At 38.5% G+C, this 27,187-nt stretch overlaps 1 protein-coding gene across 2 annotated transcripts; it reads left to right on the top strand.

The window, feature by feature from the left end:
* LOC130921024 (mitochondrial glycine transporter B-like) lies at positions 1–22,118 on the top strand. Of its 2 annotated transcripts, none has more exons than XM_057844633.1 (8): positions 1–304; positions 466–567; positions 12,173–12,297; positions 14,091–14,175; positions 14,420–14,599; positions 14,676–14,844; positions 14,947–15,110; positions 16,824–20,141. In XM_057844633.1, the coding sequence occupies exons 2-8, from the start codon at positions 553–555 to the stop codon at positions 16,944–16,946; spliced, it is 861 nt and encodes a 286-aa protein (XP_057700616.1). In that variant the 5' UTR covers positions 1–304; positions 466–552; the 3' UTR covers positions 16,947–20,141. The 2 variants fall into 2 exon arrangements, with proteins under 2 accessions (XP_057700616.1, XP_057700615.1); XM_057844632.1 differs by lacking the exon at positions 1–304 and adding an exon at positions 11,624–11,753 and having other exon boundaries at positions 485–567; positions 16,824–22,118.
* The last annotated feature ends 5,069 nt before the right edge of the window (positions 22,119–27,187 follow it).

Below are 27,187 nucleotides of genomic sequence, written 5' to 3' on the forward strand. Positions count from 1 at the left end.
GTAAACACCATAAGTTAAAGCGGAAACGCATGCACATCAGTTTTGATCCACTCACTGCCCGGTGTTTCATCGCTCGTGAAGCCCAAAAAGGACTTTTGGCGGCAGTATTTGTATATTTTTAGCGTAAGAGTTTGACTTAGCGTGTTGCTTAACTACAAGAAATTGTCGTTGAGTGAACTGACACGACGAGTTGTTGGTGACGGGAGAACGTCAAGTCTACAACTTGCGTCCGCGGACAACATGGCGTTTTTGAAGATGTTTGGGGTAAACGCCGTCTTCGTGACACCTTAATTCCGCTTTTGAGGTGAGTGCTTGCCGTCGAAATTGAGCTGCTTCGGTTGACCACGCTGCTAGCTTGTCCTTCACCTTCTCCAACCGGCCGGTTGCTAGTTTTAGCCGATGTTAGCTCGTCTACCATCATCGAGGTTCACCCCCGTGGTCCCTTGCCTTTTTTTTTTTTTCTAGTGAGTGACATTGTCTGACTAATTCAAAACGGGAGCGATCGAAGAGAAGGATTCCTCCGGCTCGGCGTCCAGCTCGAGCGGCGTGAGGATGGAGTTGGCCACGGTGAGTTTGCACCTTGTTTTGTACGAATATGCGTTATTCGCGGGGTTTTAGGTACCATCACTCGCCGCGAATAACATTAATTTGCGATTCATAGATGCGATGATTGGCTCTCTTAACCCCTCCTCCCCCTTATATTGGTTGACGGTACGTGCAGGTGTTGAACAAAGGAGAGGAGGACACTTACAAAAAGGTCCTTTCTCTTTTCATGTAGATACATCGGGGTGATAACCCACAGATTACACTTTAATTAAACTCAAAATGCCATGGCAAGTGCTGGCAAGGGCTCAGATTTTATTTTTTGTTTCGATATCTTAAGTTTCATTTTGAGTGTACCTCTTAAGTTTCAATATGACTGAATCTTCATAGATAAATATACAGCATACATAAATAGTATCATTTATTTATAAAACTGCCATTAGTACACCTTTGCATAACATTGCATCATTATTATCATTACTAGTGCTGCAACGATTAATCGATTAACTCGAGTATTCGATTAGAAAAAAAGATTCGAATTGCATTTTGCTGCCTCGAGTATTCGTTTAATTACAGTGGCGTCGTAATGGTTAATTTTGAAAGTTTGCCATTTTATTGATTTGGGTGGATACACTGCCATCTATTCTGCCTCTTTTCACATGGCTGAATCGAGCTGCTCCATGTTAAGACCAACATAAGCCAAGTTTTTGTTTGCGCTAGTAATGTTTTTTAAATGCATTCGTAATTTAGTTCTAGGCATAGGTATATTTAGCTGTTTTTTTTGTGGGAATATGTGTCTGAATCGTATGTTAAGAGCGTTGTACAAAAAAAAAAAAATTTAAGCAAGCAGGATTTTGCTGTCTAATTTAGCCGATTGTTCTTCTGTTGACATAGAGCCTTTTTTTTTTTTTTTTTTTTTTTTTTTAATATCGTTTGAGGCCCAGCTCAGGTATTTTACATTTTTCGTGTTCCTCATCCAATTACTCGATTATTCTAACTAACTAGTTTATCGATTAATCGACTACTAAAATATTCGATAGCTTCAGCCCTAATCATTACTAAAATAAGAAAAAAAGAATTTCAACAAGGACTTAACACAATGTTAATCAGTAACAACCCAGATAGCAGACTGACATTGAATAAATGTTGATTTTCCGTCAAAATCTTCAGTATGCTTGAAATCGAAATTTTCGACGTCAAGTGACATTGAAACAACGTTGTTCTATGGTATGTCAGGCGATGGTTGGGTTAACATTGTTTTATTGTTGATGAACTAATGTTGACACATAGTTGATTTATGATTGACTGGGAAATTATGATTGAAAAGTCATTGAATTATGGATGAGCGATTGAGCGGGCGTTTTGGTTGAAAACATAACATTGATTCAGCGGTGTTCCAATATTACTAATAATCGAAATGACGTTTAGGTTTTGTAAGAATTTCAATGTTGACACCACATTGAGTGCGCAAAAGTGATGTTCACTCAACGATATAAGATCGACCGCGGAATGTTGATCCAACATCTTTTCAACGTCTGTCTGCTATTTGGGAAAAAATTTAAAGGGCACTAATTTGCTCAAATACTTACTTGAACTGTCTAAACATTTTCTAACCCCACCATTTAATACTGAAAATAAAATTGCATTAAATCAATAAAATGACTCCTTTCAGAAACATGCCTATCGCTGCAGGAAGTATCAGCTCCTTAGCTATTGTGTGCGTTATCTATATACTGAGCAATTATGTATGCCACCTTATATGATGCTTGCCAGTTCATTGAAATGGTGTTCGTTCACAAAGCGTGATAATTCTTGGAAATATTCCTCAAGTTTTTGCTGAAAAGGTAAGAAATTTTTTTTACTATATTTAGGGCTGCACCTCGATTTTTTTTAGTAGTCGATTAATCTATCAACGTTATAGTTTGAATAATCAAGTACCGTAATTTCCCGACTATAACGCGCACTTTTTTCCCCCAAAATCAACTTGTAAAATCATGGTGCGCATTATACATGGGTACAGGGATGGAGACAGAAATATACGCATATATATATTTATATTAGGGCTGTCAAACGATTAAAATTTTTAATCGAGTTAATTACAGCTTAAAAATTAATTAATCGCAATTAATCGCAATTAATCGCAATTCAAACCATCTATAAAATAACATTCTGTTAAAGTGATCCATGGATAGAAAGACTTGTAGTTCTTAATAGAAAAATGTTAGTACAAGTTAGAGAATTTTTATATTAAAACCCCTCTTAATATTTTCGTTTTAATAAAATTTGTAAAATTTTCAATCAAAAAATAAACTAGTAGCCCGCCATTGTTGATGTCAATAATTACTTACTCAATGCTCATGGATGCCTATAAAATCAGTCGCACCCAAGCGCCAGCAGAGGGCGGCAAAACTCTATAAAACACAACAAGTGAGCGTTTCAATGTGTACTGTCATTCAAAACTCCCTGAGCGGGGCATCTGCGTTAATTGCGTCAAATATTTTAACGTGATTAATTTAAAAAATTAATTAACGCCCGTTAACGCGATAATTTTGACAGCCCTAATTTATATATATATATATAATTATATATATATATATATATATATATATATATATATATATATATATACCGATTTTTTTTTTTTTTTTTTTTTGACACGGCCATGTTGTGTTGAAGAAATGTATGCGGCGATCCGTTGCCGACCATTACGGTACGTGACGTCACCAATTTGTTTCGGTAATACTTCACTCTGATAGGTCAAATGATTTCGTCAGTGTTAAATTCTGCTTTTTTCACTCTTCATAAAGCACAGAATTTAGTTTCTTGAACTCATTTGAATCAAACTTTATTGCAGCTCCGCAACTCTGACCATAACAAACGTAACACAACACAGACTTCCTGTGTCCGTCAACTATATCTGTCCCTCGGGAAACTGAAACCCAAATAACAATAGTTCCTCTTGTTAGTCTACAGCGATGCACGCTTTCGGTTTTCCGACTTATAGCCTCACTTTTATTTTACTGTATCTATCCACGGAAGAAACATTAATTCATCATGATGAAACGAACAAGTTATACAGCAGCCTTTAAAAGAAAAGCCACATCTGTTTTGTTTTCTACTGGATTCTGGTAAGTTGAAGTTGTCAAATCATATTATTACCGTACATATTGTCAGTTTACGGTAATGTTTTGAACTACCAATGTGCTACGCCTGTGCTGTGTTTCACCAGTCAGTAAAATGACATTTCTGTATCTGTACACGAGCTCTGTTTTCTTGTATTCTTCCATTTATTGGTGCTAAAATTAGGGTGCGCGTTATTCACGGGTACAATAATTTCCCCTAGATTTTACAAGTAAATTTGGCGTGCGCTTTATACATGGGTGCGCCTTATATTCGGGAAATTGCGGTAATCGGATTAGGAACGTTTAATGCATTGCAGAATAAATTTAAAACAAATGCTTGTCAAGATTGCACTTTCAAAAGAGCATTAAATGCGAATAAAAGATAAAATTCCCGTCTGTTTCTTCAAACTATGCAGAATTGCACTTTCATTTGGAAATAAATGAAAATACTTGAGCTTAGCCTCAAAAGGTATATTTAAAGTAAATGAAGATCTAAGTACAACAAAAGAACAATTGACTACCTTGCATAGCAAAAGTCCGCTAGCTTAAATGCTATAGAATGCTAACTTTTTTTTTTTTTTTTTTGCCAATGCTCTTAACAAATCTTTCAAACGCATATTTCTACAGAAAACAGCTAAATATACCTAGAATCTAAATTACTAATGCATATATAACATTAACCTCAAAAACTTACCTTATGTTGGTCTTAATAGGGAGCAGCTAGATTCAGCTGTGATAAATGAGTTCTGTCATATTCACTATTGGCACTAGAGGGCAGTGTATCCACCATCTGTAAATTTCATGATGAAAAAAAACATGGCAACTTCCAAATCTTGGAAAATTTCAATTTCTTTTCAGACTTTATTTCCCCTACAAAATTCCAGACATTACTATTGTTATATGCCAGTCCAAAATTGTACGATCTGGAAACATTCAGAATATTAATTCCTAAGCCTTTTTAGACTTTCACCAGAGAACTCTCCTTATGTATAGCATAAAATTTAGATATTGGACACAAAAGCACCAAATGTCTGGATTCCAGGCTTACCCAAAGAAAGTGCAAACACTTTTTGACAGATGTCAAACCTCAGTGTGTCAACCTGTTGAGCTACACCTCCACAATAGTGCTTTGGCATCTTTAATAATTTGATACCACCAGGAGCCCCCAGAACCCAAAATTTTTACATGGTGTTTTTTTTTTTCCCCAAAAGGGACAAACTTAAAACCAAATTTCATCAAATTCGGTGACTGTGTCCAACAGCTGTGTACTGTTGACGTACATAATAAATTGGTAAGCTCAGGAGAAAAATAAAAAATGTGCTAGAAAATAACTTACTGCAATTTTGGAATCAGCGTGCCAATTTTAGTGTTTGTCAGTGCATAAACTGAACATAATTTTTTAAAAAAACAAACAACAACATTCCCCAGTGTAATCACTGCTCAAAGAGGAGGATTTTTACAGGATTTGTTCCGGTAATGTCTCAAAACGATTTATCAATGATTAAAATGGTCATTTCATAACCGACGAGTGCGTAATTTCCAGAGGTGGGTAGAGGAGCCGAAAATGTTACTCAATTAAAAGTAGTCATCCAAAAAATTTACTGAAGTACAAGGAAAAAAGTATTTGGTGGAAAGAGCACTCAAATATTAAGTAACATTGTGAGTAACTGCTTACATTTTTTATTTTTTTTAATTTATTTTTATGAACAACTGTATTTTTTTTCTCAGCACAAAGTTATCTATATAAACTGTTGTGATAATGGTACTGTACAATAACCCATGAGTTGACCACATGAAGCCAAATAAATAATTTTAAAAATCATTGACTTCCGGTGAGAGAAAAAAAAAATGACAGAAATGAAGCATTATTCGTCCAAAGAGCATGAGTGCCCTCTGGTGGAGAAAATAGTTCCAAGTTTGAATGGTGATTACAGTAGTTCCTTCATAGTTACCATTATGAAATTAAAATCTTAATATCTCCGGTTTTCCGTAGTCAGTCGGTGCCCAAAAAAAAAAAAAAAATGGAGGGAAAGAGGTTAAAAACTTAAAATCCGCGCTTTCGAGTCATATTGAGGGCAGCGCTCTTTGTCAAATGCTTCATTTTTAACGGTGCTTTAAAGACCCCATGTGATTGAACAGGCTGGCATGATCATAGAATGGCAAGCTTGCGTTTGATTGGTTTAATATAGTCATGTGATTATTGTTGCGACGTCTCATTGGTGAAATTGTAGAGCTACTCGTGCGGCAAAAAAAATGTAGAATAAAGAGGGAAAATGTAACTCTTGTGTAGCCCAAAGTAGCGGAGTAAGTGTAGCGTGTTTTTCTTCACAAATCAACTCAGGTGAAGAGTATGGCTTTGTAAAACTACTCTTTGGAGTAAATTTTTCTCAAAAAGTTACTCAGGTAAATGTAACGTAGAACATGTAACGCGTTACTACCCACCTCTGGTAATTTCTGCAGAAGGAATGCCAGATATGTTTGCCTGTCAGCAAGGTTTCACTGGAGCCTTACTGGACACAACAACATTGCAGTATATTTCACAATACTTTCTTCATTCTTGTATGAGGAAACCACAATATAAGGTTATGGTGTTAGTTAAAATGGACTACTGTGTCACAACATTGGTTAATGTTTAGGGACAATTTGGCAAGATTTGTTAACGGCCTAATATATCATAAATGGCCCCCAGAAAAACAAAATGCCTTCTGTGTATGTATTATCACCCTTTTAACTCTTTCAGTGCCATTAAGAATTATAACCGTCCAATTAAGTGGCTTTTTTTTATCCTTCTGCTATGAATTTAAATTAGTTTGTCACTAGTAGACGTCCAATCTTTTAAAACTGGGACAAATATCACCGAATGAAGATTTGCTTTTAATTCCTATGAGAAAATAGCGTCCCTAAATCCAATGTGTTCAACCTTCGAGCAGTGTTCTGTAGCTAGTATTGAATAGGGCATTTATTATTTTATAGACCACCGAAATAACACTCCATAAAGTATACTGAATAGTCAAAGTCTCATCCCAATTTGCAAAATAAAGGGATGAAACCCGTTGACAACAAGCAAAAATATTCAAATAATTTAAAGTCACCCCTACAAAGACACGATGATTAGGCCTGTCGCGATAACAAATTTTAGTGTGCGATAATTTATTTAATAAATTATTGCGATATGCGATATTATTGCACCCCCCCAATTAAAAAATAAACTTTTTTTTTTTTTTTTTTACAATAACACTGTGAATACAGTATATATTAATAGATCATGTACACCCATTTAAACGCAATAAATGTTTACTCTTAAATTCAAAAATACTTTTTAGGAAATCACAACTAAAAACAATAGACCATGCCTCTTTTAAGTAAAAACAACAATATTAATACTGCACAGAAACACAGAATAAAATAAAATGTGTTTTTTAAGAAAAAATAAATAAAATTCCACTTAATAATTTAAGCATCTAGGCAAATGAAAACGTTTCCCCTCATAGCTTCTGCTATGGCGTTCCATGTGTAATACAGTGGTACCTCTAAATACGGAGTTAATCCGTTCCAGGAGCTTGTAGTCGAAATGGTCGTATGTTGAGCAGGATTTTCCCATAAGAATACATTATAATTCCAATAATTCGTTCCACAGCCCCAAAAACCACACTACATCCTATATAAGTACTGCTGCTACTATTGGAAATAGCAATTACAAAGAGCAAAACAAATAAAATATGAATAAAAATCAGAATAACAATAATAGCAATAATAATAACAATAATACAGTACAGTAACTGTAATAATTTAACAAATTGGCTTCTAATGTGGCGGACTTTTTTTGCTGTACCTGAACGCACCGCGGGGCTGACCGTGAGCAGGAGCGCGCTATTTTACTTTCTGTTTCGATCCTGGCGTCAACAGCAGTGGACACTCTACGAGTTGATGGAATAAATGATTAGAAACCTGACGAAGCTGGCGATTTCTTTGACAATGTTACCACAACAAGAACTGTCACCTTAACTTATAAAGACTGGCGAACAGAGGGGGACCGCCGGCCGAGATCCGCATTCTCCGACCCAGTTCATTGATGCACACACCATGCTTATATTTTGCTATCATTCACATCTTCATTTCAATGGTAAGCGTCACCTTTTCTTTTTTTCCCGACCTGCACTAAACCTAAACTGCACCAAACTAAAAACAGAACTAAAATGCATTTTGCGTAGTTGGTAACAAGGAAACCGAAGTTTTAACAGCACGTCAGCCGCACGCACGCACGCAGGCGCACACGAGGCGATAAATCGCAGTGGAAAAATGATCGCCTTCATTTTTATTTACCGTGCGATAAATGGAATTATTGCATATTGCGACAGGCTTAACGATGATTGCTATAAATGTCACAAGATGACAGCAAAGCATTTAAAATGGTGACTGTCATTCCGTTTGGATTATGTGTGATCACTGGTCTGTAACAACAATGATAAAGAATAATCATCGGAGCATCAAAACGATGCACTCAACACAATCTTCAACACACGTTACAGAAGCCACTGTATTCGGTTATTAACTCATTCACTGCCATTGACAGCGATGCACTTCAAATCTATTTGAACTGAAATGACTGACATTGATCGATCACGTTTCAGTGCAGTTGATGGCGATAGACGTCCATTCTGTTTGGATTGAGAAATCTGAAAATTTACAGGTTTTTAAGAATAATAAGTATGTCTATTTACTGTTTTTGTCCCATTTCTGCTTTTTTTGTAGGAATGAAGTTTTAAATTAAATGGAGAAAAGATTTTAATGTGTTATTTTTTTTGTATTTCCATAAAAAGGATTTTTACTGTTTACCTATTCTATATATGGCGGAAAACACTCAGGTGACTTGAAGTTTCGCTCTGAGACCCCCAGTTTGGCCAAATTTCAAAATTGTCCTATATGCATGTGTGATACATCATTGGAAAGCTTAAAATTTCAATTTTCTGGGGGTAGAAAATTTTTGAATGGGAGGGAATTTAAAAAAAAAAAGTTTTAAACCCTAACTTGAGGTGAGAGCATGAGAGAGCATAATTAAAGACACCATGATTTTACCAAGATATTATCGCGTACTTACCTTGTTTGATCCAAGAACTCCCTGTGGCATGTCTCACCAAGTGTCAGACACAGCTGTAAATGGCCACAGCCGGTCTTTTTGGAGATTTTATGGGTGAAACACGGTAATATAACAAGGGTCGCAATGCAGAAATTGCAGACATCAAAGAGTGGTCGAGATTTTCAAATATTTACCCTTTTAAACTTTAAAAAAAAAAAAAAAAAAAATTTTATTTTTCTGGGTTTGGATCGATTATTTATCATCTAAAATATCGACGAAAATGCGACAGTAACAAAAAATACAAATATACAATACTTATGAGGTAGATATCCGTGACTTATTTACAGACACTATTTTTTTCATTGTGACGTAATTTGTTTAAAAGTTTTTTTTTTTTTTTTTTTTTTTAACTTAATATTAGACATCAAATAATGATTCTAAGCTAAAAATGATAGACATTTCAAATAATAAATATAATTCTTTTTATGACTGGGTTGAAAGAAAAGCGGTTGCGCCGTCTCTGTAAACGGGGTGGGGGGATGTCTCCAGGGTACTACGGACAAATTAAAAATAGTTCGGGGGCTTAATGTGAAATGACACTGCTATGGCAGCATATAGACATATTCTTCTATCAAAAGCAACAGTTATTCTGGCTTAAAATACAGCAGTTTATTTTAAAGAGGGGTGCAAGAGCACAAACTGCTTTCTCAGCCTTGTCTGTGTTTAGCTGTCCAATCCATTTAGTTCTCTGCCAGCCCCTCCTGTTCAAAATGATTGGCTGTCTATGGCTGCCAATGAGTTAATTTGTGATATAACATTAAAGAGCATACGACATGAGAAAAGTCTTAAATGGCATTATGTGAATTATAATCATATTTTGAGACGATTTGACTATATACAACAATTTAGCAAAGCGCAGATGACAAGAAATTAGTCTTTTAATCTGCCGGTTCGCCACGCCTACCATTATAGGGCTTTAGCATCCCCAACAGGTGGATGACGTCAGCGGTAGACTGGGCTCATCGGTTTTACTATTCAGCCCATTGAGGGGGAATTATTCAGAACGAGGAAAACGCGTCGAATAGAGCCGCAAAATGTCATTGTTTTAGTCTCTGTACTCCAATATTTTTACAGGATATTCTTTTTATCCAAGTATTTTTCCCCAATAGCTATATAAATGACTTGAGAGGACCAGTCAGCCCGTCGAGGGGGAACTATTCACAACGAGGAAAACGCGACGAAGAGAGCTGCAAAATGTCATTGTTTCTGTCTCTTTACTTCAATATTTTTACAGGATATTATTTTTATCCAAGTATAGGTCATGACAAATAACAGTCTTGTGCTAAATGGAATATGAAATAATAAAAATGCATTTATTCAGGACGTCATGGCAAAATTACTCCATAATGGTCAAAACTGTTGACTTCACCTTTACTGTCGCACATCCCGAACGATATTTTATGACACCTAAATCGGACATATGTCATTTCCCTTCCCCGGCTTCGGAGAATGTAAACAAACCAAAGGCGTGACAGTTAGCCGACATGCTAACCCGAACCGAGTGATGTTTCAAAGTCTTCGAAGCGGAAAATCACACATAACTAGCCTGGATTATTTGACATGACGACTGGGTTGTCGATTGTCTTTGCGGATCGGCAAACCGCCCGGCGGAGAGCAATTTACAGTTCGTTCCCCGGAGGAGGGCGGCTGCAGTTGTTGTGGAGCTAACGTGCTGCTAAAGTGCATGAGGAGAGCTTTTTACATGCCTATTAATGAACAAACGTAAGTAGTCCTTTATTTAAAGAAAGTGTGTAGTGTTTACTTTGTAATAGCTGTATTAATATTTGACATCATACTAAACAAGATGTTTACTCACTTCCTCGTAAGTCCAATGCTCCCACTGTAGTCAGGCTTGTTTTGGCCAATATCCACGGTGAATGGGAACCTTTTGAAACTCCAAAAAGGCGCATACGCCTCTCCCTCATACAGAATGATTTTTCTGCAGCCGTTTGGCTGGCGTGATGCGAAAAATAAACGTATTAATCTGCAAAATCAGCTGAATACTTCGTCCTCATACACAACAGTACGCTGTATAGTGAAGAGGACGCCTTCTACCGTACACGTCACAGCGCCCTCCTCCTCAATGCAAGACTGAAGCCGGAAGTCTGTCATTTTCATGGCGCGGGATTCAAAAAACTAAATAAATATAGCGATCGCTTCCACACACATCCAAGCGGCCCATGTCATTCAGGAGCATAAAATGCTGCGTGTATTATGAAATAAACATGCTTTTTCGTGTCACATGCACATTAAGTCAGTAAAAACAGTTGGAAGGATGTTGATCCGTTTCCTTCGTTTGAGTCTTGTAAGGGGTAATATGTCAACCTTACTGTGTAGTCACTGTAAAAAACACTTCATTTTTAGGCAGATGTTTCGTCGACCACCCTCAGTGGCAGTCAATGAGTTAAAATCAAACAAAACACCTTGACGTGAATCATTTTTTGGACCAGTAAAGTAAAACTGGATAATTTTCCCCTCACACACCTGATGATCTGTGACCACACACTGCTTGGCACCCATAGCCGTATATTTTCGGTCAAAATTACATTTGACACGAAAAAAAACATTCAGTCGGCCATTGAGTGCTTTCATACATATACCTTAAGTCCATTTAACACACAGAGAGCAGCATGCCATGACTCATGGCATTTGACAAAGATGCGGTGCAGCAGCGAGGGGGTGGGCAGATGTGCAAGCGTGTCTCCGCCAGATAAAGATAGAACCCTGTGGAAAGCGCCGCCCGGATTATAAGCTTCTGCTGGGGAGGACGTATGAAAAAAATCTGCCTCAGAGGATCCATTTTTTCATGTCTCTGTGGCAGCCAGTGATGCTTCATGCGCTGACATGCACTTTGCAACGGGAGCATCGCTTCTTAGCGTGAGGTGAAGCGGGTCAACATGCAGGAAAAACACCAGCCTTCCAGCCCGGGGCCAAGCAGTTTAGGGGGGAAGGTAGGATGTAAAAGTGGGAGTTATGGTTCACAATTGTATTGAAAAGCTTTTAAGCAGCTCGTGTCTTTTAATTCTGCTGTACAAAACTTAACATTTCACCATGGCGATGCATTTATTCTTGCCATTTTGTTTGTGTGGGTGTTCTTGTCTCTTTGTGTTTGTGCAACACAACCTTGACACTTCACCTGCATGTGTGCTGTATATGGCACGTCTTGAAATTTGACCACTTATTGTGTTAACGTGGGTATGTGTTGAAAGCAGACGTTTTCTGTGAAGAGGCATCTCATTTAAATAGGTCAATAAAATGGCAAACCGTTGTCATACTATTGCCATCGTGTTTCATTTTCCCCTTCTCTGTGTGCTTTGTGTGTTCCTCTTCTCCTCTTTCTATCCCTCCATCCGTCCTTTTGTGTCCGTAGGCTCATCCAGCTCTCAAAGCCTTCATGTGCGGCTCCCTCAGTGGCACGTGCTCCACGCTGCTTTTCCAGCCTTTGGACCTGGTGAAGACACGGCTGCAGACCTTGCAGAACACCGCCAAACCAGGGTGTGTTTCTATGCTTATGTGAATACAGTAAGCATTTATTCTTTCAACCATTGCCAAAACGCTCTTCTGGCACAAGCTGACAAGGGCACACATGTTTGCAGGCTGTCACATCCCTCACTAAGGACAGTTGGTCTTTGTCACAGTGAGTTATGGTACAAAATCGCATTTAAAACAAAAACCATAGACATGACTATCAGATGAAGGCATACGGGACACGGGGCTGATCCGTAGGGGGCCTAATTTAAAAAACTTAAAGTATTTTTAAAACTAAAGCCACTCGCGACCGAAACCAAAGCAAGCCCCTCCCTTAGGCATATAAAAGTCTCCATGAACAGGGGCATCAAAAAATTCAGTCGTTCCTTCATTAATTTCTGATTATTTTTAATGTAAGGATGACAAAACTTAAAATGGCTATAAAATTCTCAGATTTTACCCTACATGCACAAAAATCACCAATATTTTTAGGATCAATAGCAATATTTAACATATATAAGTTTTTGCCCGAAAAAACGACATTTAAAAAAAATTTTTATCTGGTGCAATTTTGACCAAAGTTTTCAGCAGCTAATAAATCACTCAATTTTCACAACAGAAACTTAATAATTAAGGAAAGTATGGAGAATCATCTTAATTTTACTCAAAAAAGCAAATTTTGCATTTTTCTATGTACAATGTACTTATTTAGGTTGAATTCTGATGTCACTATTGCTTCAGCACGTCTTGCCTGGTATCGGGCCCTCGTTTTTGGATTTATATGTTACATAAAATAAAACGAGTAAAAGCTGAATTTTTTTTTTGTTTGTATGGACGCAGAAATTACTAGTTTTATGCCAAAAATGGGCAGGTTGCTGAAAATTACCTGATTATTTGAATGGAAAGTTACGCCATTGTGTATGGTTGCAAAATCCAACATGGCGGCCATCACAAAACAAAGAGGTTTTTAAGTTGAAAATCCTTGTAAATAAATGTGTAAATCCCAGAATTCCTATAGGTATAAACGTAAAACAGTCTAGATTTTTGGTTAAAAGCAAAAAAAACAAAACAAAAAAAAAACGGGCAGTTGTCATTCATTTTACGTAAATATTTCAGGCTAAAGTTAGGCAAAATTTTTTTCCATTCAATTTTTTTCCACAACGCTTCAAAGTGCATGCATGGTACTATTTTATATGATAATTACCTTGAATCCTCGACCAGATCACTCTTGAGACACTCCTGCCTGCTTGTACGCACTAAAACGTTTGTCCTGTTTCCACCTAAATCCGGCGTTAGATTGTAGCATGTGTTTATTGCAGTGAAAGCTGACGCTCTGCTTGACCTGGACCCCTATGGGAAGCTGTGCACATCACAGATATTTTTCAAACTGTACAATATTGCTCCAGGAACCATAGCCTATACTGTATATTTTTTTTCAACTGACCAACAGAGGTAGGCTTTTAAGTTATTACAGTTGGCTTTAAGTCCTACTGTAATAATTTTGGCTTCTCGCAGTTGTTGAAAGACTATTTGCGCCCACACTTTAATTTCCAAACATTGTTCTTTGCTTATAAAGATATCTATTTTATCTTGTGCACTAGTCCCTTGTGTAGCAAAACAACCCCAGAACAAACAACTAACTGGAAAAAAAAAAGTTTTTATTCTGGTGTTGAACTAATAGAAATCATTTTGTTAATCCTAATTGGTTTAAAAGAGAAAAAGCTTAGTCTCATTTTATGCCTCAGTTGAGTTTTCTGGAATGTATAGTTTCAAGTTGCAATATGATGAGTGATCAACCCGCCTTCTATTCCATCTTGCAGTTCACCAAAAGTGGGGATGTTAAGTGTTTTTATCAACGTCATAAGGACAGAAAACGTCTTCAGCCTGTGGAAAGGAGTTTCTCCTGTGAGTCACAGACCCATCAAAGCTGCTTTATTTGTTTTGGCCTCTTTTCCATTGTCAAGCGTCCTAAAACTGAAAAATATCAGGTTTTACAATTGATGTTTTTGAATTCACAAAGCAGATCAATAATGCCTTTCACTTTATCTTCGTAAAAGATTATACAGATACCATAAGTGCTGGTAAACCTACTGTTAAGAATTCAATCAAAGTGAAATACACATGAATAACGTTGATTTCTAACCTACAGTCTTTTGTCCGCTGCATCCCCGGTGTGGGCATCTACTTCAGCACCTTCTACTCACTCAAGCAGCACTTCTTCCTGGACCGGGCACCCAATGCCGGCGAGGCTGTTCTCCTGGGCGCCGGTGCCAGAGCGGTGGCCGGTGTCTGCATGCTGCCGTTCACCGTCATCAAAACGCGCTTTGAGGTAAAAACGAGACCCCGGAAGGGCTGAGCCGATAAAGTGCAGTTTAATCGGCTAACACGGTGCATATCTGTCCCAGAGCGGCTTCTACAACTACGTGAGCGTGACCGGGGCTCTGAGGAGCATGTACGAGACGGAGGGGTTGAGAGCGCTGTTCTCGGGCCTCACCGCGACGCTACTCCGTGATGCCCCCTTCTCGGGGATCTACGTCATGTTCTACAGTCAGACTAAGAAGACTCTGCCTCCAGGTGGGAGCAACAGTAGTGTTATTTATTTATTTATTATTATTATTATTTTTTTTTTTAAAGGACCATTCTGCTAACATTTGTTTTTGAAAATATTATCGCTAGAGGTGACGTCATCGGTCTACGTACCCCTGGTCAACTTCAGCTGCGGCGTGGTGGCGGGCGTCATGGCGTCGCTGGTGACGCAGCCAGCAGATGTGGTCAAGACGCACATTCAAGTCAGCCCGTCGCACTGGAGCACAGCAGATGCTGTTCGTTACATCTACATGGTGTGTAAACCAGGGTGAACATTTTTAATTTTCTTTTTTTTTAAGGGAGCAAAATTGTAAACATTTTTAAAATGCGTGACACCACATATTGGCATGTATACTCAATGCGCTTTTACTATTGTGTTTTATTTGTTGGTCGTCTGATCACTAATAATTTTTGCAATTGGTCGACTTGCATTATATATTTATACAGTTATATACTGTTCTATTACACTGAGCTTTACATTTTAGTTGGAAATCTAGAATGCAAGCATAATCTGTCTTCTGACAAGTTGGGCTGTAAATATTATGTGACTAGCCAAGTGGTTCTTAACCTTGTTAAAGGTACCGTACCCCACGGGTTTCACGGGTGCATTTACCGAACCCTTGGGAATTTGATAATATATATTTTTTTTATGAGTTGAGAACCTAGCAAGCTAACATCCAAGTGAATTTTTGTTCAAATTTCTTTCACAGATAATTTTGCCTTTTACTGTTGATTTTCACGTTGGTAAATGGAATTGAAATCTCATTTTATTGTCGCATCTTTGCATCACATGCTATTTTCATGACGTAAAATGGTGCAATTTTTTTTTTGGTCTGTAGATCTGTTCTACTTCCTCATACCCGGTGCCAGTCAACCTTCCACTGAGGAAACTGATTTCTCCTCCCATTAGATAGAGGGCAAGCATGTGAAAGAAATGGACTTAAGCCTATAAATTGAGGGCAAACCAGTCCAAAACCCAGTCTATTAGTTGTTTTTTTTGTGTGTGTTAATATGCAACACTTTATTTGACACCGGCGTCATAAGACTGTCATAATTATGACATGACACGATCATGGGCATTACTGAATATTTATGACAGATGTCATTATGTGTCACCCAGCAAATTACCGTATTAGTCCGAATATATGACGGCCCTGATTATAAGACGACCCCCTCTTTTTCAACTCAACTTTGAAAAAAGACTTTTTGAACACCAAATTAATTTTTATACTGACAATAATTACAGTACATCTGAAACAAATTATTATAACAATATATTTGAGAGAAAAAGCATGTTATTTTGCCTCATTTAAATCTTAATATCTGAACATTTAAATATGTAAACTAAAGTGCAATCACATTCGTAAATGAATGGCTTCTGGTTTTTGAAATGTAAATAAACCAATCTATTGTGATAAAACAGCAAAATTGCAATAACTGCATTAACCATCAAAGTGAAGTGCAACTGTAACTGTAGTCTTAAAACAAATCTGAATAAGGAAAAACATTGCAATAAAATGATGCAAACTGGTTCAACTTGAGTGTAGCTGAGATCTGTCATGACAGAACATCGCTTCAATGATATATGGTGCCATCTAGCGTCGTGAATGGGTATAACGTCTAGACCGCGAATATAAGACGACACCCACTTTTTCAGTCTTATTTCAATGCAAAAAAACACCGTCTTATATTCGAGCCAATACGGTATGTCACTAACTCCATTTATGACCAGCTTGGATCTTTTACATCCATTCAAAAGTGAGATAATTTGCTGGTTAACACTAAATGACAACTGTTATAAGCATTATTAATGCTCATGACAGTGTCATATCATAATTATGATTGTCTAATGACAGTCTTATGGCGCCAGTGTCGTATAGGCGATTACAAAAAAATTGTCACCCTATTGCCAAGGCAACGTGTTTAAACCTTTGCTTAAAACATTTTCTGTTGGTTTCCTTCCTCAGAAGCACGGCCTTGGGGGCTTTTTCCGCGGTGCTGTACCTCGGTCCCTCCGTCGCACTCTGATGGCCGCCATGGCCTGGACTGTCTACGAACAGCTGATGGCTCAGATGGGCCTCAAATCCTGAAGTTGTTGATATCGCCAAGTTGAGTGAGTGAGTGCGTGTGAGTGCGTGAGGCTAAATTATTCTAAACCTTTGTGAAAATTGTTCAGTATGTGTGGGTGTAAGATTTTGGAATTTTCTCAAAGGTCAAAATCCGTGCCAAGTAGCAACACTGACAGGTTGAGCTGCACTGGATTCTGTCGTTCTTGAACTCTGATACGATTGCACAGGGTTTCTTTCTCACCAATAATCTCCATCGATTAAGAAAGGAAGAAGAATAAAAACGGGTTTAGTTTTAGGCTCAGACAATCACAAATACTGCAAAAGATATGATGTGTTGGAACAACTTGGCCTTTTGCCGTACTACTTGAAGGGACAGACGGGCATGTGACAATGGGTATTAAATATGTCACCAAAAACGGCGTGCTGTCTGGGATACTAGTTTTTGATTGGCTTTGATAAAATGTGTGCCTTCAGGTTGGGTGGCTACTTACCGAAAATAATTACACATCAGAAAAATGAGCTTCTCTATATTTTTTCCAACTTATTAAAGCTCCTTGCTGCTGAAATGCACATGTTGTCCGTCTCTTTAAATACACGTTTTAAAAAGTTACCTAAAAAATGTTCAGTCAAACAGGCTTTGGGTGTGCCAATAAGAGTATCGTCAGACAGATCTAGCATTTTTCTATTTAAGAAGCACTGCAGTTTATATATTTTTGTATTTTTCGCCGATTAGCTACGGGGTTTGCCAAGCTTCTAAGAAAAAAACCTTGATAATTCAATGGCACATTTCCTCAAATAGTGGCCTTTCTCCGATTAATAAATGGACTCATCAAGGAAAAAAAATGCCGTAAGCGTAATGATTTCATTTCATAGATGCTATGCTCTGAATGGGATCATTCACTTCTAGTGATCACTCACTAGCCTTTCCATTTAAAATAGATGGGTTGTCTATTGCTGTCAATGGCAGTGAATTTGTTCAGTGTTTGCCCTCCAGTAAATAAAGACCCAGTAGCCACTCTGCGGAAACCTTTAGAAACATGCTTTCAGAAACTTGCATAAACAAAAGACGTTGGTTACTGATTTAAACGACTGAAGGCACTTTGCTGTACATATTTCTATAGAGAGGCAATCTATTGATATTTTGACATGTCTGTGCTAACACTGCTAAATATATGTGGTAGCATTTCATGTTTCTACTATTGATCAGTGGTAGCGACTTGGAGACTTGGAAAAGTGTCTTAATTTTTCTTTGGAGTGTGTATGTGTCTCACAGTGCACCTGTCTCTGTGTGTGATGACTATTGGATCATTATTACTGAACATATTTGCTCTGTGCAGTGTTTCCTCAGACATTGTGCCTGTCTGTTTTTATTGTCAATAAGTATACCTTTTAAATAAAGCTGTTCATACCTTTAAAAAATGACTTAATTCAGAATCTGAGGGCTTCATTTAAGGTTAAATGGATTGTTGATGTGGGCAGAAATGTTTCCCACTGATTGGAACGTCCCAGCACAGTTTTACATTGCATGTATTGTTTCTGCAAAATTCCACATGGCAACTTGAACAATCCTAGTTCTGTCGTGACTTCACCGATTCAGCATAATGTGTTGCAGCATGGATTAGGTTTGTGGGTAAGGGGATGGCTTTAGCCATAGTTATGTTTGGTCTACCTGGCTTAATGGTTTCTGACTTGAATGCAACAATTAGCTGTCTATTAGCAAAATGGTCATGTAAAGTTGTATGTTGTTTCATCCCAAGATTGATGACAGTCAAGGCTGAAGACGGCACTAAACCCTGTAGAAGTCCTTAAAAGATGGAGGGAATATGAAGAAGTATTGTTCAAAAGCCCCCCCACAATTAAACACACCACAAAATCCCTGTGTTTGAAAAGGGCCACCACCTCTCTTGCACGAAATTGAAGCTGCAATTAAATATCTGAAAAAATGGGAAGTCTCCAGGACTTGGTAACATCCCAGTTGAACTCATCAAGCGTAGCGAAGCGATGGCCGTAAAAGCCCTACATACCTCAATCATAAAGATATGGGAACAATACACATGGCCAAATAAATGGAAATTGCAAGAAACGGTCGTAATACACAAAAGTGGAGACGAGTGTGTGGAAACTACAGAAATATTGCATTTATAAGTCATTAAGTCATAAGCAAATTTATTTATATAGCACAATTCAACACAAGGCAATTCAAAGTGCTTTACATCACATGAAGATCATAAAAATCACATTAAATCAGAACGTAAAAATGAAGGCAGTCAAAACATGAAATTATACATAAAAATCATATTTTTTTTATTTTTATTTTATTTTTTTATTTTTTTTAAACCTGTCCTGTTCAGCTGTTTGACACGGAGAATGGAAGTCTAAGTGCCCGGATAGTGTGAAGTTTTAATGTTTCACATTGAGAGTCTGACATACTCCCATTGTGAATCTCATTTAATCACGAATAGAATAAGAAAAAATAAATACTACTACTACTAATAATAATGATAATGGAAATCAGCAATGGAGATATAGCACAAGAGGAATAGAAAGCAAATAGATTGAAATATATAAATAGTTATGGATATGCTGTGCTAAACAAGAGTGTTTTTAGCCCTGATTTAAAGGCACTAAGAGTTTGAGCATACTTCAGACCTTCAGGTAACCTGTTCCAGAGGTGAGGAGCATAATAACTAAATGCTGCCTCACCCTGCTTGGTTCTTATTCTTGGAACATACAGGAAACTGGTTCCAAATGACCTTAGGGGTCTAGATGTTTCATGGGAATCTAACAAATCAAGCGCGTATTTTGCAAGTAAAATACTGCTGCCTAGGGCGTAGGTTTGGTCTCAACATTGGTAGGGACGCTATTACAGTAATGCATATATGTAAACAATGACCCAAAAAAGGAACAGCTAGCTTGACTTCATTGTTCCTTGTGGAGGCTGGCCTGACCGCAGTAGTTTTGCAGGTTACCAAGTTTAATGTTATGCTAAATCTGATGCAGGTCAGTCTTTCAGTAGCAAAATTAGTGGGGTTTCCCCCATTTCCACAACATTGATGTCTTTTTACATGACTTGCAGTGGCTGCTGCTGGCTGGGAAAAAAAAACTTCTAACATCTCTCCTCTCTGAAGGGGGCGGAGGAGGTGGCATGTTGTTGACATGGATCTGTTAGGGCTGTGTGAGTGTGTGTGTTTGTGGCGGGACAGGTGGCTTCAAGTCATCAGCCAACCAAACGTTCGTTTGGAGGGAGGGGGAGGCGCATTCAGCAAGTGAAAAGGGATAAATGTAAGTCTGAACATAATGAAAATAATTCACTTTACAATTGTAGGGTCTATTCTATCATTACAACAAATGGGAAGACAATCTAAAAGACCTATAAAACTGAACTCTATATAATTCGAATAAGGCTGCTTAAAAGTTGGTGAGCATCCTGAAAAGTTGCTAGTGTTATGTCCCTACCGTCCCTATGCAAACCTACGCCCTTGACTCCTGCACATACTACCTCAACGAATCAAAAGAAAAATCGATTTTGAACTGAACAAAGATCAAGCGGGTTTCAGAGAGGAAAGGTCAACAGCGTATATGATGTGTGCCCTCCAAGTCATCCTCGAAAAACTAATTCAAATAGGACAGGACTACAGCAAGGTTTTTGACAGTGTTACCATCCAGACCTGTTTAAAACTACGAATTACATGGGCTCCCCAAAACACCTGTTACAATTATTTATAAACTTGTTCATAGACCAAGAGGCGGTCAACAGATGGAACAACAGCCATACAAAACCATTCAAAATTGGGAAAGGGGTGAGACAAGTGTAACCAATGTGTAAATGGTTAAAAGTAATTTTCACAAAAGTTCGTTTTTTTTTTTTTTTTTTAATTGTATTTTTCAACTTATAGTAATTACCTTGTTCACATTTGTGAGTGTTTTTATGGGGAGTATTTTTAATTTCATTTTATCTACATGACCTTTGACTTCGTCGTGATGTCACTTCCTCTTGTAACTTCTCGCGCTCTCTTCTTAACTCATTCACTCCCAGCCATTTTCACCAGAGCAAGGCCCTCCGCTCCCGGCCGTTTTTCTGGATTTTGACTGATTTTGCAAGACCCACAGAAAATTCTGTTCAATTGCTATATAAACACGGAACCCACCAAAAGAAAGATTAAACTCTCTTCTTTCAGCAGAAAAAAAGTAAGTTCATATCTTTTTCCATTCTTTAGAAATCAGTATTAGAAAATAGCTTAGTTTGAGCAATTTTCCAATTTCTGATGAAAAAACGAGAAATTGAGCTTTTTGTGAAACCATACATTTCAAACATAACTTTGACTTTAAAACAGCTATTTTTTTCATTAGTTATATCCCAAACATCTGAATAATATTTTCCTTTTACAAAATATCATAATGAACAAGACAAATATAGCTTTTAAGTACCAATTTGTTTACACATGACTACTAAGAGATGACGCCTGCTGTCGCCAAGATGACGCTTTTGTCGCCGCGTGTGCCGTGTAAACTTTTTCCTCATTGTTGTTTTTAAATCGTTGTATTTTTAAATCTCTGCGGGGTCTGCTTGGCTAGCCCGCTGCACGGTGGTCTCAGTCGTTTTGTTCAGTCGTCCAGGTCCTGGCATTCCAGGCGTCCTCTCGGTTGTTTTGTTTGGTCGTCCGCCGCCTGGCATACTGCCGCCAGCGCTCCGACTGTGCTGCCCGGCCTTTCATTGCTGTTGAATTGGGTTGCGGGTCTTTACAAAATTCGCTGCTGCCCTCCAGTGGCCTGTTTCATTGCTTTAAAATGGGTTTGGAGCCTTTTTTTTTTGTTTGTTCCACAGATAGATCGCAAGCTATAGATTCTTATTGTTAAAAAAAACGCAAAAGACGAATAAATACGTTTTTGAGACAATGAAGCATTTAAAAATAGAACGTATTTATACGTTTCTGGGAGCAAATGAGTTAATGTATTGTTCAGTTGTTACCGAGACTGCTGAGAGACAGGTACGATGTGAAGTTGCTCCTTTGTGTGTAGTACTATGTACAAAAAACGCTAAATAAAAGTTATGCTCGCTTTTATAAATAGCATAGCCTGTTAGGAGTGTTTTTGTGTTTCATAGAACTTAGTACAGCGAGTGTAATTCTCTTTTTAAGACATTTTAGCCGACAAACCTGGAGTTTATATGGGGCGCCGATGGTAAAGCAGCACATGCTGAAAATGACATTTTCTCACATTAAGCGCCACGCAGAACCCCCCCCCAATCCCCCGCAATCGAATTCTTCCACTTTGGAGGCAGGATTCAGAATTGTTCGTCTTCGCCTTCTGTCTTCGCTGACACCATATGCACGCGAGGCCATTCCGCTACTCAGTCATTGAGTCTTTGTGTCGCAGAGTCGCCATGTAAACTGCCCCGATATTTAAATCTTAAATCTGGAAACAGTTGAAACTAAATATTCGCGTAATAGGGAATGGGACGTACTACGTCATTGTTTGGATACGCCTCCAATGCTGGTAATATCCTTTACTTCCGGTCCGGCAGACTCAACGGGGACTGTAACGTGTGGTAGTGCTAAACTAATTCCTTCGGTGTATTCGAAAGAAAATATGGGTGTGTATTGTTGTGTTACCGGGTGCAACAGCGTCTCCCACGACAAAAAAAAGGGCGAGGAAAACTGGACTCACTTTTCACCGTTTTCCTGCATGGAGGACCAAATATCAGATCACAAAGGCACGACGGATGGCTTGGGTCGCAGAGGTTTGTCGGAAAAGCATTTATTTTGATCATATTTCTGCTGGAATGAGAGAGTGATCCGATCCGTTAGCGGTGTCAACAATAATCGATGCGGCGATGCATCCCGATGCGGGCCATGGACGATGCGATTCGATGCGGGCAACAAGCCGAATCGATTCAGCACATATTAAAATATATAAGTCCGTTCAAAAATCTTCCAGTGATGCAATGGATTTGGTTTCCCCATTTGTGTTATTATTCTCATGTTTACCTGTAGAGGGAGCTACTGTACAAGAAATGCAGGGGGGACGAGGAACCCAAATCTGCTTCCTCACGGGAGTAACGTCACAGACATGCGCAATTGCGCAGTGCCAATCGAGAAAGCAGAGATATGACATAACAATGGCTGAAGCGGAGAAAGAGGGAGCGCGAAAGATTATTGACGCACCAAAGACATTGAAAGCAGGCATATGGAGACATTTTGGCTTCTATGAGGTTGGTGGGAAACTTGACCAAACTTATGCGGTGTGTAAAAAATGAAAGGCTGCTACTGTGTGTAAAAAAAGAAAAACCCTGGTCTCATTTAAAGCACTAATTAAATGCTGTGATGTTTTTTTATTTTTATTTTTATATATATTACTATTTTCACTTGACTTCAACCAGGAATGACATAAGAGCCTATAAAAAGTTGTTTAATGTCTGACGGCTTGTGTTGGCTCATGATTCACGAAAAATATGCTTTGCTTTAGCATTTTAATGCATCCCAGGCTTTAATGCATCGTGATGCATTGCCGAATCGAACCGAATCGAATCGTGGCCCTCCGAATCGTAATCGAATCGAATCGTGAGGTCAGTGCCAATGCACACCTCTACGATCCGTCATCTCTACTCTTGTAAGTTGAACGATTTATCCACTGTTTTGGTTTCAATACGTTTTTTTTTTTTGCTTTGAAAAATACAGGTTTTGTTGTGATCTTGTATTTATATAGTATATAGCTTTTTATAATGTATTATGTATTATAATATTTGCTGCCCCCTGTCAGAGTGTGGACCATTTTGCACTAAAAGGATTTTAAACTGTCAGTTCAAATATTGTGTTGAGTACTTGCAATACTTAAAATGGAAATGCAAAAACTTTAAAGCACATATTTATTCTGTCTGGCAATTTACCCCAGGCCAGTAAATAGTTTTTTTAACTGCTTTGACAAAGACACGTTTATTGTAATCTTGTATTTGTAAATTACTTATATATTTGCTGCCCCTGTCAGAGGGTGGGCCTTGTTTGCACTAATTCAAAGATTTTAAACTGTCAGTTCAAATATTGTATTGGAGAAGTTGAATTACTTGAAATAAATCTATTGCAACTTATCAGTCCCAGTTCTCGTCTACAACACTAGCCACGTTTACATGCTGACTTTTATTCATACCGATTCAAATCATTCCGAATGGAAATTTCAGATCAGCTGTTTACATATTGTCACTTCATCTATTCCGATCCAGCGTTTACATGTGACTGCCTTTATTCCGAAAGGACGTTTGACAACTGCCGTCTGACATGCGCAGATTAATCAAAACAAAGCGTCACGTTGCAAAACATGGAGATCGATCGTTGGAGTGCTGCTGTTTTAACTTTAACCCACTTGTTGTGTTTGTGGGGTCGTATCCGCTTCTGCTGTTTTGCTCTTTTGCCTTCTTGTAGCCGGTTTTCCACCGGTTTCTAATCTGGTCAACGCTCCGGTCTATTCCGGCTTCGTGTAACCTCTCGTGAACTTTTTTAAATAGATCACTGTTCCTCGTTTTACGCCCGTCTAAGCGAGCAACTATATTCAATTCTTTTAAAGTTTGAATTAAATACAATCTTTCCGCCGGACTCCAATTAGGTGCGCTGTGCTTGGAAGCCATGTTGCAAGTGACGTTACTTACGTCACCAAGTGACGTCACCACGTCAGTACGGAGCATGTGCAGAAAGAACGCAACCAGCCACCATTCCGCTTCCCTGTTTCCATGATATAATTTTACTTATAATCGGTTTGGGAAAAGGAATATTTCACCCCTGTGAATCGGAATGAAATTCCATTCGGTTTGGGCCTGTTCATTCCGAATGAGGTGTTTATATGGAACACATTTATTCGGTTTGAACAAATATTCCGATTGTAATTGGAATATTTGGCTCCATGTAAACGTGGCAACTGTCCAAACATTGTCAATGCATATTCCAAATAGAATAACAAAATTAAATCACCTGACTTTGTAATTATTACACCTGTTTATTATGAAGACCTGAAGTAAACAACAAGCAGTTACAGTTTGTCAAGAGGTTGTTCAAGTCATGTTTTGGTATTCACATTTTATTGACTTTTCACAACAACGCTTGGGCTCATGTTTGTAAGAGCACAGCAAACATAAGTTTCAGCGTGCACTCTTCGCCTTTCCAACCTCTCATAACGCTCCGATGTGGTGCGCTTGACCTCAGAATAACCCAAAAAGAGAGACAATGACCAATCGGGATGTGTTGTCAGCATTTCATATGCAGGTTTACCTAGGAACACAACAGGTAGGTGAGTAGTAGTAGGTGAGCATTGTTACCGAGGCAGATTTACACAACGGTAAAAAAAAAAACCTTTTGAAACCAAAACTGTGGATAAATCGTTCAACTTACAAGAGTAGAGATGACAGGAACACACTCTCATTCCAGCAGAAATATGATCAAAATAAATGCTTTTCCGACGAACCGCTGCGATCCAAGCCATCCGTCGTGCCTTCGTGATCTGATATTTGGTCCTCCATGCAGGAAAACGGTGAAAAGTGAGTCCAGTTTTCCTTGCCCTTTTTTTTGTCGTGGGAGACGCTGTTGCACCCGGTAACACAACAATACGCACCCATATTGTCTTTCTAATACACCGAAGGAATTAGCTTAGCACTACTACACGTTACAATCCCCGTCGAGTCTGCCGGACCGGAAGTAAAGGATATTACCAGCATGGAGGCGTTTCCAAACAATGACGTAGTACGTCCCATTCCCTATATGCAAATTCACATGACTGGGGACCGGGAGTAAGAAAATAAAAGCTGTAGCAGCTCGGAGACTGTTTACGTTGCTTGAAAATGAATAAAACCTGCTCAACGGTGGCAGTCGGCTCTTGGACATGAACCATTGTGATAGTATCAATATCTCTGTAAAGTACACAGGAGAAAGCGTTTAAAGAGTATTTTGTGTTTTTCATGTCACTTTTACGTACACGATAGTGTTGTATCGGTCGTGAACGATCCGTTCTTTTTGAAGGAATTGTTTGGGTGAACGAGACCGAACTAATCACCTTCTGCACTGATTCGTTCTATGAAGTTGGGGCTTTGAGCAAGCGGCAGCGTCTTCTGACATCGCACACGACCAATTAGACGCCAGCCTCATCGCGGGCAGGGGAGGGAGCGGAAACAGAATCAGGGCGTCTGTCACTCACTTCACGTGTGGCCAATAAGCAGCCAGCGTGCAAGCAGGGGGCAAGACTGAGTTATGTCACTTCCCGTTCACTTACTCGGTCCTCCGGCTCCTGACCGAGCTTGTTGCTAACTTGGCTTTCCAGTTATGCGGTGAATGAGTCAAAAAATGAAAGGAAATGACTTTGTCACCTATTTGTTAATGCGGAGCCTATCATATGCTTATCAAACAGATAAAAACACCACACAAACCTAGTGAGCATAGTTAGTGTACTACTTTTCTCAACAGACTCGGGACAACATATGTGACGACATACTATCAAATTTACAGTAGTTTAAAACACTTGCGCAGGTAGCTACGAGGCAAGCAAAAGCTGAGCTGCGGTCGCGTGACGGCAGTGCAGGGGGGTGAGAACTGCCATTGTACGGAGGCTTCATGGCAGCGATGTTTACCTCGTATATACACAGAAAAAATAATATTTAGTATTATCACCATAATACTGATTTGCAATGAAACTGTATTACATGTCCATTTTTCTGAGTGTTTAATTTATTTTTTTTTCGTGTCAGAGCGTGTCGGGTGTGGTTGGTTTGACAAATTATGTCCATCCACCCATCATGTGCTACTCAAGCGCCCAAAAACAATGCACGCGGGCACGTGAGATGTCGTAATATGTCTACATTTTTCTTAACAGACTAATGAGAGTAGAAAGGCGACATCGTAAAGAGCAAACCATTATTTCTCGTCAGCATTTGACGATCTGAGATGAGGGGACGACAGGGGAGCTGACCGGATTATTTGATTTATTAATACCAGTGATTTGCATTGAAACCGTCTATCAAAATGTAGTATTGTTTTCATTTCAGAGCAACACATTAGACAACTAGCTATTTACACTTTAGTTTTAACAATAATTACCAAAAATAATAGTGATGAGCATAAAAACAAAAACACAACAGAGCGTGAGGTAAATATGATGTGTTGGCCGTTCCGTATTTAGAAATTAAACTTTCGATTTATTTTCATTTTCGTGACAGCAAGCATGCCGCGTTGGCTGGTAGCAGCAGCATTGTGTATGTGATCAAGATCATGCTAAAGAAAGTCCGTGCG

The sequence above is a fragment of the Corythoichthys intestinalis genome, chromosome 8 (genome assembly GCF_030265065.1).
Source record: "Corythoichthys intestinalis isolate RoL2023-P3 chromosome 8, ASM3026506v1, whole genome shotgun sequence".
NCBI lineage: Eukaryota > Metazoa > Chordata > Actinopteri > Syngnathiformes > Syngnathidae > Corythoichthys > Corythoichthys intestinalis.

Coding starts and splice junctions, on each gene's coding strand:
- LOC130921024 (XM_057844632.1), top strand. CDS start 11,700: ATGCAGGAAAAACACCAGCCTTCCAGCCCGGGGCCAAGCAGTTTAGGG. Junction 14,176..14,419: donor TGTGGAAAGGAGTTTCTCCT/GTGAGTCACAGA, acceptor TCTAACCTACAG/TCTTTTGTCCGCTGCATCCC. Junction 14,845..14,946: donor TAAGAAGACTCTGCCTCCAG/GTGGGAGCAACA, acceptor TATTATCGCTAG/AGGTGACGTCATCGGTCTAC.